This window comes from Sciurus carolinensis, chromosome 3 (genome assembly GCF_902686445.1).
Source record: "Sciurus carolinensis chromosome 3, mSciCar1.2, whole genome shotgun sequence".
In the NCBI taxonomy this organism is placed as follows: Eukaryota; Metazoa; Chordata; class Mammalia; order Rodentia; family Sciuridae; genus Sciurus; species Sciurus carolinensis.
This window is the reverse complement of record NC_062215.1, coordinates 136,697,523-136,712,533: the sequence shown is the minus strand read 5'-3', so window position 1 is coordinate 136,712,533 and position 15,011 is coordinate 136,697,523. Positions and strand designations below refer to the sequence as shown.

The 15,011-nt window shown below is 33.5% G+C and overlaps 1 protein-coding gene across 11 annotated transcripts in view; it reads right to left on the bottom strand.

Moving 5' to 3' along the window:
- Gulp1 (GULP PTB domain containing engulfment adaptor 1) overlaps positions 1–15,011 on the bottom strand; it is a 268,650-nt gene that overhangs the window by 81,745 nt on the left and 171,894 nt on the right. For all 11 annotated transcript variants that reach the window (XM_047544379.1, XM_047544374.1, XM_047544381.1 and 8 more), the window contains one exon: positions 12,532–12,593. In XM_047544379.1, coding sequence (XP_047400335.1) covers positions 12,532–12,593 — 62 coding nt within the window. The remainder of the gene's footprint in view (positions 1–12,531; positions 12,594–15,011) is intronic.

The window sequence follows — 15,011 nt, the reverse complement described above, 5'->3', positions numbered from 1 at the left end:
CTTTTCTTGTATTTAGCATATGCTGACTTCAATCACTCATTAAAGTCACTCCTGAAAGAAGCTTGATAAAAGCATTAAACATCTTGGACTATTTTCAAAACATTTTTTTTTTTTCTTATACAACACCCCACTTTTCCTTTCTGCTCAGTGTTCTGAGTTTCACATTCCAGGCTTCAGAATGTTACTGCTTGACCCTTTTGAAATCAACTCGGATCTTTCCTTTTTCAAAAGCATTCTTTGGTTATGAACACACTTTCTTGTTATTTCACTTAGCACCAAACACATTCATGTGGAAACATGAAATAAATGATAAATGTATCCAACATCAAGAATATTCACATTTATAAGTCATTGTGATTAAAGAAGTATTTAGAAACACAGATAACACTCATGCATTTTGATCCAGGGATTAGGTAAACAGAAATAACATTTATACAAAGCAGAATAAGGGAAATAAAGTATGTTACAGAAGCTGAGATATTGTGGCCTCAATGTTAGGGAGACATATATAGACTTTATTTAGTCTGCTTACCTCATGCACATCTCTGCCAAAGCCCTGGCTGATTTTAAATGATATCCAGAGCATCAATTAACAGACAGGATTCCACAGATGAAATAATTTGATACGTGACAGATACAAAAGGCAGACATGTACACATATTCTATTTTGTCTTTGTTTCATTCATTTCCAGCTAAGTAGGTTAATCTCTTTATAACTGGGAACCATATATTTCAAGGGAAAGCAAAATGGATGTGGAATTAGAGACCCAATTTCTACACCAAATTTTGCTACTGTCTTTCTGTGTAAATTTAAGAAAATCACTTAACCTCTCTGGGTCACAAATTATTTTTTCAAGAAAATGACAGATTATAGTCAGTTTTCAAGTCCACTTAAATATTAGTAACATACTAATATTTTTTTAAAAATAAGTAAAACAACACCATATTCCATAGTAAAAATGTTTTCAAAATAATTGTTTTTAGTTTCTATTAACTAATTTGTAGCAATATATATACTCTTTTAGAACATTCTTACATGCAGAGTAACAGTTTGCAATTACAACCTCAAAACTTATGTTCAATAACTATTGCAATTATGAGAAAACTTGGTTGTGGGGGGAACTAAGTGTCCTCTTTAAAGGAGGCACATGGTATTCAGAACAAAACTTGTTTTATAAGTTCAACTCAAGAATTGAGAAATAGAGTATTATTCTGTGTTTACTCTCATTTGTTTCTTAATTTATTCTTGCCTTTTATAAGTACATACCAAGTATAAAATCAATTCAGGGACTAGGATTGTAGCTCAGTGGTACAGCACTTGCCTAGCATGAGTGAGGTACTGGGTTCAATCATCAGCACCACATAAAAGTAAATAAGTAAGACAAAGGTATTGTGTCCATCTACAACTAAAAATATTTTTAAAAATCACAATTCAATAAACATTTAGCTATTACTATGCTCTTCTTACTTGCTTTTGCATTTTTAGCACAAAAAACATCTTATGGCTTCCCGCTATATAGAAGTCAAGGGAAGAATAACATTTTATAGATTTCTACTGTCCTTTTAAATATGTATCAGTGTAGTCTGGGCTCATAAAAAAACATTTCAAATGACTGCAGGTGCAGAAATATCAATATATATAGGAGTATATTATTTTTAATGGGAGAAAATGACAGTTAACATTTAATTATAGATGCTTATTCTTCAATTTTAAAATGTTTAGAATAAATATAAATGACATATTAAAAACATTATTAACAATCAACTGACCAAATGTTGTTCTATTGTGTGCATGTATGAATATGGAACAATGAATCCCACTATTATGTATAATTGTAATGCACCAATTTTTAAAAAAAGACCAAAAAGACTGTTTAAGTATTTCCTATGCTTTTAGATAAGAACTCATTTTTGAATAAATTAAATGGATTAAACAGAATGCAGTTGAGCTCTTTATGTTCCTTCTATATTTCCCCTGGTATCTAACACCAGCAAAATTGGCAAATACTTATGTTTACTGATATTATAAAACTGCTCTACAGAATGTCAGGAATTTGGAATTCTAACCCATTTTGGATGTTTCAGCAAGGCATCACATCAATTACAGAGTTACTTTTGCCTGCTTTGCAATGATTCCACAGAGTTCAATTTAAATATGTTGTCTTTTCTGGTTTCCTTTTTTATTTTTTGACATTTTTTACATAGATACCATTTATTTCTAAGATGTAAATTTTCTTCAGTTAAGTCATAAACCAATATCAACATTTCATTGAATGGCAATTTATCATGTATTCACCAAAAGTGATTTAAGAGGCATTAGTAAAATGATGTGATCATATTAAGATCTTTCTCTACCATGACTCATTAGTCCACATAATGTTGTAACTGTCCTTCTTCATTAACTTCTTACTTGTAAAACTCCCTGACACAGTTTTTAAAGATATGCATGAACTTCCTCACATTTCTGCATTTGATTTTAAGGCAGGGATTATATTTGCATTGACAATTCACTACCAAATGCAGTTGTTAAAAACTCAAAATAATAGGAAAGTATAACCAAAATGATAGTTTTCTTTAGTGTTCAAAACACTCTCTTCTACATAAATCCAGCATACTGGCAGTATTGTCTCCTATCATGCCTGCAGGAAAGGTCATTCTTTCCCCACTGAAACTCTCAGGATGGCCACTGCAGATACCTTGACTTACGTCACTGTGTCTGATGTAAACAGAAAAGATAAAACACCTGACATGTATTCCAAGTGGTTTGTTCACTGTTTTTCAAATAATATAGCAAACCCTAAATTATTCTCAAGGATAATGACTAGTGCCACCTCCAGAGCTGATAAAACATTATAGCAAAAGTATTAATAATAATTTTACGACACATTAGACACACATATATATATATATGACAATATGTAGTCATTTAAATCTTGTGAGGCACATGCGATTATTAGTCTCATTTTACAAATGAGAAAACTCAAGGATAAAAAAATTACATAATTCAGATATGAAGTGAGAAAGTAGAAATTTCAACTCAGATGGTTTGAGAAGAGGCTGCTCCAGTCACTGTGACAGGATTCAGCCATTAGTTGGCTATAAAATATGGGTAGTATCAGTGGAGTTGTTGGTGTGGAGTATGCTCTTGGAGATGCATCTGAGCACACCACATATCTAGGCGCTCATGTCCCTATTATAATTATTATTGAACAGGATTAGCTAGAGATTTCAAACATAAGAAGCCAAGATGTGATTTCTGATCAGCTACTAAGGATTAGCATATTCAGGTTACAATATCCTACATTCACATTGTATCTTGTTTGTGCATTGTTTTTAATGATAAAATTATTTGTACTAATATGGAACAATGTGATGTTTTGATACATGCATACATTGTCTTGTGTTCAATCAGTAAATACATCTGTTTCTTGAAACATATATCATTTCCTTGTGGTGAAAATAATAAAATTCCATTATCCTGCTTTCCTGAAATATACAGTATATTATCTATTTGCTTTTGTTCTCTGTTCTTTTATTTTTTATTCTTTGACTTCAAATAAAGGCTTCTGAGTCATAAATGTAGAGGAAGATTAATTGTAAAGGTTGAGAAAGACCGGATAGAAACCATACAATTCCCTAAGTCAGCAAGGCTTCTCTCTCATCAAACAGGCTTAGTAGCAAGGGAAGCACGTTTCATATAGGAAACAACTAATGCCTCTAGAAATGAAATATAATGTCATATCATTTTCTAAATCTCTCTTTAGCATTTACACTTTGTTTTGCTGGATGTCATCTACGTAGTTGTCCAAAGTCCTTTGTCCCAAACTCTTTGCTCCATGTGACCATTTTCTCTCCCCCAGGAAGACATGCTTTGAATATCAAGGTCCCTGTTTACATTTGCTTTGGATTTGCTCATTAGAGGTTGGAAGACAATAAAGAGATAACCAACAGCATCTAAGCTGGGTCACTCTTGTATCTATCCACAAGCACTAAAAATCAACATCCTATAGTGATACAGGTATGGAAATTTTACTGCAGCACAATTCACAATAGCCAAGTTATGGAACCAGCCCAGGTGCCTGTCAATAAATGAATGGCTAAAGAAACTGTGGAATATGTCCACAATGCAGTTTTACTCGGTCATAAAGAAGAATGAAATTATAGCATTGGCTGGTAAATGGATGGAACTGGAAATCATGTTAAGTGAAACAAGCCAGACTCAGAAAGTCAAGGGTTGAAAGTTTTCTCTCATATGTGGAAGCTGGAGCAAAATAAGGGGAGGAGGGATGTGTTGGGGATATCATGAAAATACAAGGCAGCTCTGTGGAGTAGAGGAAGGGGTTGAGGGGAAGCAGGGACAGGAAAAGAGAGAAACGGCAGAATGAAATTGACCATATATGAATATTCCATAATGATTTCTACTTTTATGTGTATCTATAAAACATCAATTAAAAAACAATAAGGAAACAGAAGAGCAGTAGAGGAATGGTAACAAGAGGAGGGAGGGGAAGAGGGAAAAATGAAGTCCTGGGGACTGAAATGGAGCAAGTTATTTTCCATGCATGTGTGATTATGTCAAAATAATGCCACTATTGTGTACAATTATAATATACTAATAAAAACATTTTTATGAACAGATAATAAAGGGGAGAGTTTCAAGATGGCAGAATAGAGAAGGTTGCTTTCCTGGCTGTTCCCTGACATGGAACCAAGAAAGCAGACAGGCAGGTTCTCAGCAAGGTGGGTGAACAAAAATAAAAGGGGGAGGGGGCTTTCCCAGAATTTAAAACTGGACATTCAAAGTAGATTGGGGACTAAGGAGGTTGGGTATAATAAAAAAGGAAGAAATCCCCAACAGCATAGCTGCTACCGGCCAGAGGCACCAGCCAGAGCAGTCCCTCTGTGAGCAACCTGGAGGGATAAGGGAATTCAATAAACTGCATTTTTAAGAGGCCAAAAGTAGGATCTGGGACTGGGTAGGATAGTTTAGAGATCAAAGACACTACCTGACTAGACTGAAAGTCACGCTGCAATAATATCCTTGTGTTGCAAATAAGCTGAATCGCTCTGGCTGCATGTAGAGGAGAGGAAGAAACCATTTTGCAGTTGTGGTGTCAGGTCCAGCAGCTGGAGAGTCGATTCCTGGCAAACTCAAGTTTGGCTGACATACAGGCCTGGCAAACCCACACTACACAACATAGAGTGTGCCTAAGTGATCACGAGGAAAGAAACATGGAGAGAGGTTTAGACAGGGAAATATTGGTCAGGGAAACCACCTGGCTCTCCCTCAACCCTTCCAATCCAGCTGCATGCAGGACTGACTGGGAGAGACAAACCTGAACAGGAATTTGAAAGGGAAGGGATGGGAGAGATTGAGTTTGGAAACTGAACCTGAGACCAAGAAACACAGGTCTGCAGGTGACATAGTAGACAAAGAATTGTCTCCTCCACCACATGAGTGGAACCAAGGGAGATCTGTGGGGTGCAGACTTCCAGCATGGACTGGCAATTGTTGGTCCTGGAGATGCAATGATTTAAAACCTTCAAACCAATAAGTGTTCAGAGAAGAGACTAGAGCCTACCTGAACCTAAACCCAACCTCCAGAAGTTTGGCCTACAGGATTACCTCCCTCAACCCAGCAATCTGGAGGGTGGAGTATCATGCTCCAGAGGACTCCACCTAACACTGCTGAGAAGAGAAGCTGAGAATCATTTGAATTCCAATGGAAATAACTCTTTAACTTTTCATTGACATTTTTTCTCTCCTTTTTGTTTTTCTTTTTTCTGTTTAATTGTGACCTTAATGGTTCATGGACATTTATACATAGGCATATTTGTTTTTTTTTTCCCCCTCCTTTCAAGCATTTTTGAAGTCAGTTACATTTTAGGATCAGTTTTTTGAGGACTAGGATGTTTGATTAGTATACTTCAGTTTTGTTTGTATTCTTTTATTTTTATTTTTAATTTATTAAATTTTTACTGTGTGTGTGTGTGTGTATGTGTGTATATATACATATACATCTATATGTATATTTCTTTCCTCTGTTTCAATTGATTCTTTTCCTCTCTTTTATTCTGCTAACAGCCAATGTCTATTGTTCTTTCACTACTCCTTTAAGTTTATACTTTTATTTTCTTTCCTCCTCCCTCATAATCATCACATACTATATCACTTCTGTTCTCTCCCTGTTCATCATTTGAAATTGTAAATCCTTTTGTTGCAAACTTCTGTTTTTACCACAGGTAATAACTGATCATATCATTTCTGTTTATTATGACAATTAACACTGTAGATGTCATAGCAGGAACTATTTGGTTTAATGCTTTATATTATTTGTATTGGTTGTTATTCTTATTTGTTTCCCCCTAAACAGTGAAGTACTTGAAACCTTCAGGGACACTATAAGTCCACAGGGTAGAAACTCTTCTGCGTCAAATCCATGCTATTAGATGAGTAGACACACAAACAACATGAAAAAGCAAGAGAACAAATTGCCCCAAACAAACCAAGATACTCCAATGAGAGAATCCACTGACACCACAGTGGAAGAATTGTCAGAGAAGGAGTTTATAATGTGCATAGTTAAATTGATCTATGAGGTAAAGGACATGGTAAGGAGTGAAATCAGAGAGAAAATACAGGAAGTGAAAGATCACTTCAATAAGGAGATAGATATTCTGAAAAGAAATCAAGCAGAAAACCTCTAAATGAAGAAATCAAATTCAATGGAAAGCATCACAAATGGACTAGATCACTTGGAAGACAGAGTTTCAGGCAAATGAAGACAAAAGATATAATTTTGAAAATGAAGTTGATCCCACAGAAAAGATGTTAAGAGACCATGAACAGAATTTCCAAGATATGAGATAACATAAAAACATCAAATAGAAGATTTATCAGGATAGATGAAGGCTTGGAGAAACAAACCAAAGGAATGCACAATGCTTTCAGTGAAATAACATTAGAAATTTTCCCACTAAAATAGAAAATAAAATACAGGAGGCTTACAGGACCCCAAACATACAAAAATGCAAAAGATGCACACCAAAGCACATTGCTATGAAAATGCCTAATATACAGAATAAAGAAAGAATTTTAAAGGCTACCGAGAAAAACAACAGTTCACATTGAGAGAGAAGCCAACCCAGATCTCAGATGATTTTTTTCAATCCAGATCTTCAAAGCCAGGCTCTGAAAGAAAATGGATTCCAATAAAAAATACTTTACTGTGCAAAATTAAGCTTTAGAATTGATAATGAAATAAAAACCTTCCATGATAAACAAAAGTTAAAAAGTTCACAACTAAAAAGCCTGTTCTGCAAAACATACTCAATAAGATATTTCATGAAGAAGAAATGAAAAATAAACTGAAAACCAGCAAAGGGAGCAACTACACTAGAAGAATAGTCAATGTTAGCAGAAACTAATTCAAATTAAAAACCAGTAATAAATCAAAATGACATGGAATCAAAATCATTTATCAATAATTACACTGAACACAAATGGCCTAACTCATTCATCAAAAGCCACAGACTGGCAGATTGGATTAAAAAACAAGACCCAACAATATATGCAACCTGCAAGAGACTCACCTCAAAGGTAAAGCCATTCACAGAGTGAAGGTAAAGAATGGGAAAAAATATATCATTCACATGGATCTTGTAAACAAGCAGGGGTTTCTATCCTCATATCAGCTAAAGTGGATTTCAAGCCAAAGTTAATCAGAAGGGACAAAGAAGGACATTTCATACTGCTTAAGAAAATTATACATCAAGAAGTTACAACAATCATAAATATTTACGCCCCAAACAATGGAGAACCTATGTACATCAAACAAACCCTTCTCAATTTCAAGAATAATGTACAAGTTCTCAATGAAGTAGTATTAATGTACATTTTTAAAACCCTCATACTAATGATCCCTGCATAGACTAATTCTTTTAAAACTATCTACTATTTTATTTCCACATGAGATCTGAAATGGTTACACTATGAATATTAAAATAAAAATTTTGAAATAAGTGTTCTACAAAATGAAAGAATGTAAAACTAAATTGCATTCTAAAAACATAACTATAGGAACTAAGCTGGAACTATATTATTAAAGCAGAAAACCATAAACCTGAGAACACCTCAACATAAATGTTATTACATATTTCCCCAGAGAGCATTATCATTCTTAAATACTTGTTAAATCCTTACCTTAGTTTGTAACCAGTGGATGCCAAAAATGAGTGAAGTAAGGGGAATCTTCAACCATTCTCATTTAGCCAAAATCAATAGATATATTTTTCTTGCTCTCCATATACAGTCTATCTATGTTGCATCAATTGTTTGGAAGGAATGTTTACAAATCTTTATTTTCCACTACACATTTACTTGCTACCATATGGTAAACTTCTCACCATTCAATTATACGATCAAAATAACTTCCTAAGAGGTTTGATATCATCCTATCTCTACTGATCCAAATCAACTTTTATATCACTGCAGATTTATTTTCCAAAAACCCTGTTTGATTAGTTCACGACCTAAAAGGTTTTCTTTTGCCATTGACCACCTTCTCAATTTACCTACTTACTCTTACAGATCATTAATACTTGTGATGCTGTTTTATGTGTGAACTTGGCTTTCATAGTACCCCATTATTCAATCAAATGTTAATCTATGTGTTGCAAAGAAATTATTATGTGGATGTGATTAATACTTATGATTAGCTGATTTTATGTAGAAGAGATTACCCTGGATAACCTGGGTGGGTCTAATCCAAGAAACTGAGAAGACTTTATAAACAGAACTGAAACAGAACTGATGGTTCCCCCAGGAAGAAAAAACAATTCTGCCTGTGGACTGCAGGGTCAGTTCCAGACAAGAGGTTCTAGCCTGCCCTTCCTAATGGCCTGTCACATACTTCAGATTTGCCTGATCAGCTTCCCCCAAACTTTAGTGTGTGTGTGTAGATATTCCACCCATTCTATTTCCTGGATGGACCCCTGACTGACCGAGTGCTTTGCCAGCTTCAGTACTTCATACTGTAGCCCAGCTCTTGCCATATTTTGTGCCTTATACTTTACGGACTCTCTTTGTCTCCCAACCTTAAGACGACTCAGCTTGAAATGGCCCCCTGCCCTTGTTCTGCCCCTGAATCCTACCTCATATCCACTTTCATAATACAGAAGTGACACACTGTTCTCTGAATCTCTTCACCTTTCTGTGCCATTTAAATGACACAGAACATGAAGAACCTTTTCATGTTGGTTAATTTTATGGTATTTCTTAATGATAATGAACACCACCAGAAGAACAAAAGCAATGTGCCATAAAGCTGTGAAGTGTCCCCAACATCCAGTAAAATTTAAGTCACAGTGCCTTATATTTGACAGCAATGTCAGGAAAGAGTGAATAAACAGGTATGGTTACATATGTCTAAAAAAGCAAAATTTTGAAATTAGATGGACTTCAGTTTATCAGTCAGGCTCTGTCTTGCTATCTTCGTGACAATGTACAAAAGATGTAATCATTCGGTGTTAGTTTTCTTGCTCTTGAAGTGGTGATAACATTGTTATTCACTTTTCTGAGTCACGGAGAACACTAACTGAAGTAATGTAAAAGTGCACCACTAAAGTACTTGGCATATATTAAGACTTAATAAAAATGTAACTATTTAATTATCATGTTAGAAATTATATTCTGCACTAATTCATCGTGTGTGTGTGTGTGTGTGTGTGTGTGTGTGTGTGTGTGTGTGACCTGAGACAGGCACTTAGGCACTTTCATAAGTCCTTTGAAAATAAAATATAACTTAATTATTGCTTTTACTTAGCTATGATTTTATTTTGGATATTGTCCTAATGCTTTATGTAACTCCTTTATATCTGTATCGGGAAACTATTATTATCATCCTTGTTTATGGATGAATAATCAATGATGCAGAAAACTTAAGTCATTTTCCCAAAGATACACAGCAAAAAGTCAGGATAGAAACCAAGGCAATCTAGTTCCTGAGTCCATTTTTGTTGTTGTTATTGTTGTGCTAAATTGCTTCCTGTGCACATGATTTGGCTTTCAAGTGACACATACTCTTAAAAGAGACAGAATATCTTCAGAATAACTCTACAAAAACTATACCCCAGTATTTTAAAATACTATAAAGTAATTCAGAGAAGGAAATTCAGAAAAAAAAAAACTTTTTCAAATTGTTTTAATACTACTTGGCACACATATTACAAATGTTGTCACACAAAACCAGCCTATCCTTCCATATTTAGTTGACTACAATCTGAAAAGATATTTCTGAATCCTCTAATCAGTGTGCTATGTCCTGCAGTTAAGCACCTGTGAATTAGCACAACATATCCACGTAGACAAATAGATCTCCATTTTCACATTAGCCACAAGTTCAAATTAAAGGTGGTTCTTATTATAATACAACATTTCAATGTTTTATGAATAAGTTTTTCCAAATGAGACCTTTCAATTCCATAAAAAGAAATAATCTTCAGTGACTTCACTTGAAAGATATAATTCTACTATCATTATCAAAATTCAAGCATGCATTTAAAAATAATCCTAGCTTCCTAGAGTAAATTCTGCTCTGTTATGGTTTGAATGTGAGGTATTCCCCAAAAGCTCACATGTAAGATATTGCAAGAAGATTCAGAGAAGAAATTATTGGGTTGTAAGAATCTTAACCCAATCAGCAATTTAATCCCCTGATAGGGATTAACTGAGTGGTAACTGAAGTGGTAGGGTGTGCTTGAGGAGGTGGGAACTGGGACATGGCTTCGGGTATTATATATTTTGTATCTGGAGAGTGGACTGTCTCCTTGCTTTCCCATCATGATGTGAACTGCTTCCATCTGCCATGATGTTTGACCTCACCTTGAGCCCTGAGGAATGGAGCTGGTCTTCTATGGACTAAGACCTCTGAAACCGTGAGCCTTAAATAAACACTTTGCATTCTATAGTTGTGCTGGATGCGTCCCTTTAGTCCCAGCAGCAAAAAAGCTGACTAAAACATGCTCTGTATAGACTTTATATAACTTCTTAACTAATGTGAAAAATATCTATGGAAGAGATAGAAAATATGAACTTAAGTTTGTTTAACTACACTTTGCGTGGTAAAATCATGTTAATCAATCTTCCTGCTAACTTTACAGTGAAATTTATAAGTATTGCAATGGTTTCAAGAATATTAGCTTACTTAGAAAATTTTTTGGAACATTTTCTTTGCTACAAAGTCAATGAGAAAAATAGAGTTGCTGCACACTACCCATCTCAATACTGCACAACAGTTCTGGAAGAATTTCTTCTAGATGATCTTTTAAATGTTTCTTCCTGCTAATTCAGAGATACACCTCCACTGTAGACTTTCTTATTACACACCATTGATTCTTTGCTCCATAAATGGTTTCTTTGTCCTGAAATAACTTCTATGTCTAATCTTATATGCCAGTGTATATAGTTACCTAATCCATAAAACCTTAATTTCCCCTATAAAACTATTATAATTTTGTTCACCATGTTGTCTCCAAAGTTCAGCTGCTTTTGACTCATTCATATTTCTGATCTTGATTCTTCAGTTTGCATAGCTTGCAAATTTTGAATCAGATTTCTCTGAAAACTAATTCATGTCTGATGCTCACTAACTAAAAAACAGAGCCTTTCTCTACAGTTGATTTTGTAAACTTCATTCATTCACTTGTCCAATTTCAAACAATGGCAAATCAAAGTCTTAAGGACATGTGATACAGATTAATCTTTCTACTTCACTATTAAAATGTAGCAAATTGAGCTGGGCAAAGTAATGCACCCCTTAATGCCAGAGACTCATGAGGCTGAGGCAGGAGGATCCCAAGTTCAAGACCAGGCTTAGCAACTTACAAGGCCTTAAGCAAATTAGTGAGACCCTCCTTCAAAATAAAAAGTAAAAAGAGCTAGGGATGTGGCTCAGTGGTTAAAGAGCCCCTGGGTTCAATTCCCAGTGTTAAAAAGAAAAAAAAAAAAATGTAGTAACCTAAAAAAAAAAAGAATAACAAAAATGCACTTGTTTTTGTTTATTTTTTAATATTAAAGATTTGTCTGTTAATTTTCCTGGATGGTACTTACCTTTATTAAAATTTTAGTTTATTTTTCTCATTTCCAGATTAGTTTTTTTTTTTTTTGTCTCAATAATGCACCATTAAAATGTTTTTAAAGGAAGATAATTTGTTCTTTATTTCCTACAGGAAATTATATTGCAAATAATTTTAACAATAGTCAAAGTCACTAGAAGAACGCACATGCATGAAATACATGACTTAAATATAAATTTGAAAGGACACACTTTTTCAAACAAGAATCATTTATTTGAATACAAAATAATTTCCTATATCATATATTACTTAATTATTTTATTTATGTAACTTTTTTGCAGCTGTCACTAACCAGGGAATGTCAATACATAATCAAAATCTTTCAAAGATCAACCATAAATAGTAATAATACTATCACAAAATAAAATTAAATAATATTATATGAACTACTTTTACCTTTGCATTATAGGGAATGTAATGTTTTGATAATGCTTCAGGTGTATGCATCCATGTTTTGTCTGCAACAAAGAAAATACATCAATTGTTAAATTAAATTACAGCCTCCTATGGTGTCAGTAATGCATTCATATTTGTAAGGAGTCTGAGCATTTCTGATTCTGAGTTCTTCCTGCTAAGTTATAAAATAATAATTAGTCAAATGCAAGAACAATGTTGCTGGAGAATGATTACAGGATTCTTTTCTTGGTATAAAAGTTCCTCTTTTTAATTTTTTCTAATGTTGAAATTTTGAAGAATATATAGAAATAACATCAATGAGATATGAATAACATCAATTATGCAATTAAAGACAAAATTTTTTCTTTCATTTCATTCTTTCATTATCTACAGGTTTTTGTTTCAATTCTCAGAACAGTAAAAAGTAATCTCTTTATTCATTGTAACTATTTTTAACATCAAGATTTAAATATTCTGAGGAAAAATTTTTACATTAAGCTACCAACTGCATATGTACAAAGCTGAAATAAATTAATCTACTATTTTATTGAGAAATCAATATAATATTAGGACAAACTTCTAAATTTAGAGAAACATTGATTATCAGGAGTTATGAATGTAAATAATCTTAAATACAACTATTAGAAATATTTCTTAAATAAGTGTAAAAATATTAGAAATGAAAATAACAAAAAAATCAGATTTTTAAAACTAGCTTACATTCACATTACTTATTTTTGATATTTATATATTTCATTCAATTTTTGAACTTTATTATTACATTCCATGTAATTTTCCAAATATTTTATAAAGTGTATAAGAAGGGAAAACATTAAGGTTCACACAAAGCAAAGTGACTTCTTGTTTTTTGAAACTGCATTTGTTTTGGAGTAGATTTCTTGTTTTGGGGGGAGGGATAGGGGGATTGAACTCAGAGGGACTGGACCACTGAGTCACATCCCCAGCCCTATTTTGTATTTTATTTAGAGACAGGGTCTCACTGAGTTGCTCAGCACCTCATTTTTTCTGAGGCTGGCTTTGAACTTTCAATCCTCATGCCTCAGCCTCCCTAGCTTATTACAGGTGTGTGTCACTGTGCCCAGCTGGAGTTAGATTTCTTAATCTTCAAGTACATTTTATCTCCATTTGTGAAATTTTGTGTTTTAATCTTCAGGGGAGTCTAAAAAATTTAAATCAATATTATAAATAGAAAAGAATTAAAGGTACATTTTACCATGAAAACTACTATTAGTACACATGGAAAGGAAATATCAGATTACTAACCAAGTGCTTTCAACATTCAGTTGAGAACATTTAAAATAGTGTTTATAGAAACTAATTTGATATCATTAATATGTGCTTTTCAAACTAGGGGGATTTGAAAACAAGAAAAATGACATATATTCTGAGAATGTTAGTTATTTGAAGGACACTGCACTGAATTTATATTAAACATATTTATGGGTACAAAGTAATAGTCACAAGATCTTCTCTGATAAGACATAAGAATCAACAGAATTGGGGCTATTTCCTCTCTATTGGAGTGGAAAAGTGAGAACTGCATTTTGATGAAATATTTTGAAAAGCAATGCTCTCCAAGCTTCAATATGCAATACTGACAATGACATTTTAGGTATAAATTTTTTTTACTTCTGATATGAATTTCATTTTATAATTTTAAAATTGCTAATGAATAGTGATATGATTATTTCAAGAATCATTTGCACTCAGACTTGGCAAATAATCTTACTCTTGTATACTGAAAGAAGTACATCACAATTCTGTACACAGAAACAATAAAAACACCAAACATTTGCCTTTTGGAAGCCTAGAATGATATCCAATTTCTCCTTTTATCACTTTGCACAATTCTTCTCATGCCTCCTTCCCATAATATACAACACTTCTCCAAGAGTTATAAAAAGTCTGACTAAAGTCTTAATATGATAGTTCATACCAATCCTGAGGCAGAGAGATAATTGCTTTCTCTCAAAACCCACTATTATTTGAAAACTGATGATATTGCCTGGGTTAGAGTCTTACATTTCAGTGACCTTGAAAAAGGGTAGGTATATGTAGGTGTTTCTGGTTACAGACTAAAATAAACACAACATGAAATTACCAGTGGATAAGCTACAGTTTCTTTAGTAACTAAAATCTACATTCACACAACATGAAATATGGATGTTTTAATGATTGCTCAGTACACAATCTCTGTTATAGGTAGTACATTTATAAAACCTGAAGGACTTCCAAACTGAGTCATTAGTGTCATCTGAATTTATATTTTGGTAAAAGAAAAAAAATCAAAGAATAAAACTCTGGATATTAACTCCCATAGATGTTTTTGAACCTTGAGAAGGCAATACAGATGATGGTCTTTGATCACTAGCTGTATCCACAGAAGCAATTAGATTAAGAGAACTGGTATAAACATGGGAATATAGACATTCTAGAATGTGTTCCCCTTCCCTGAAATT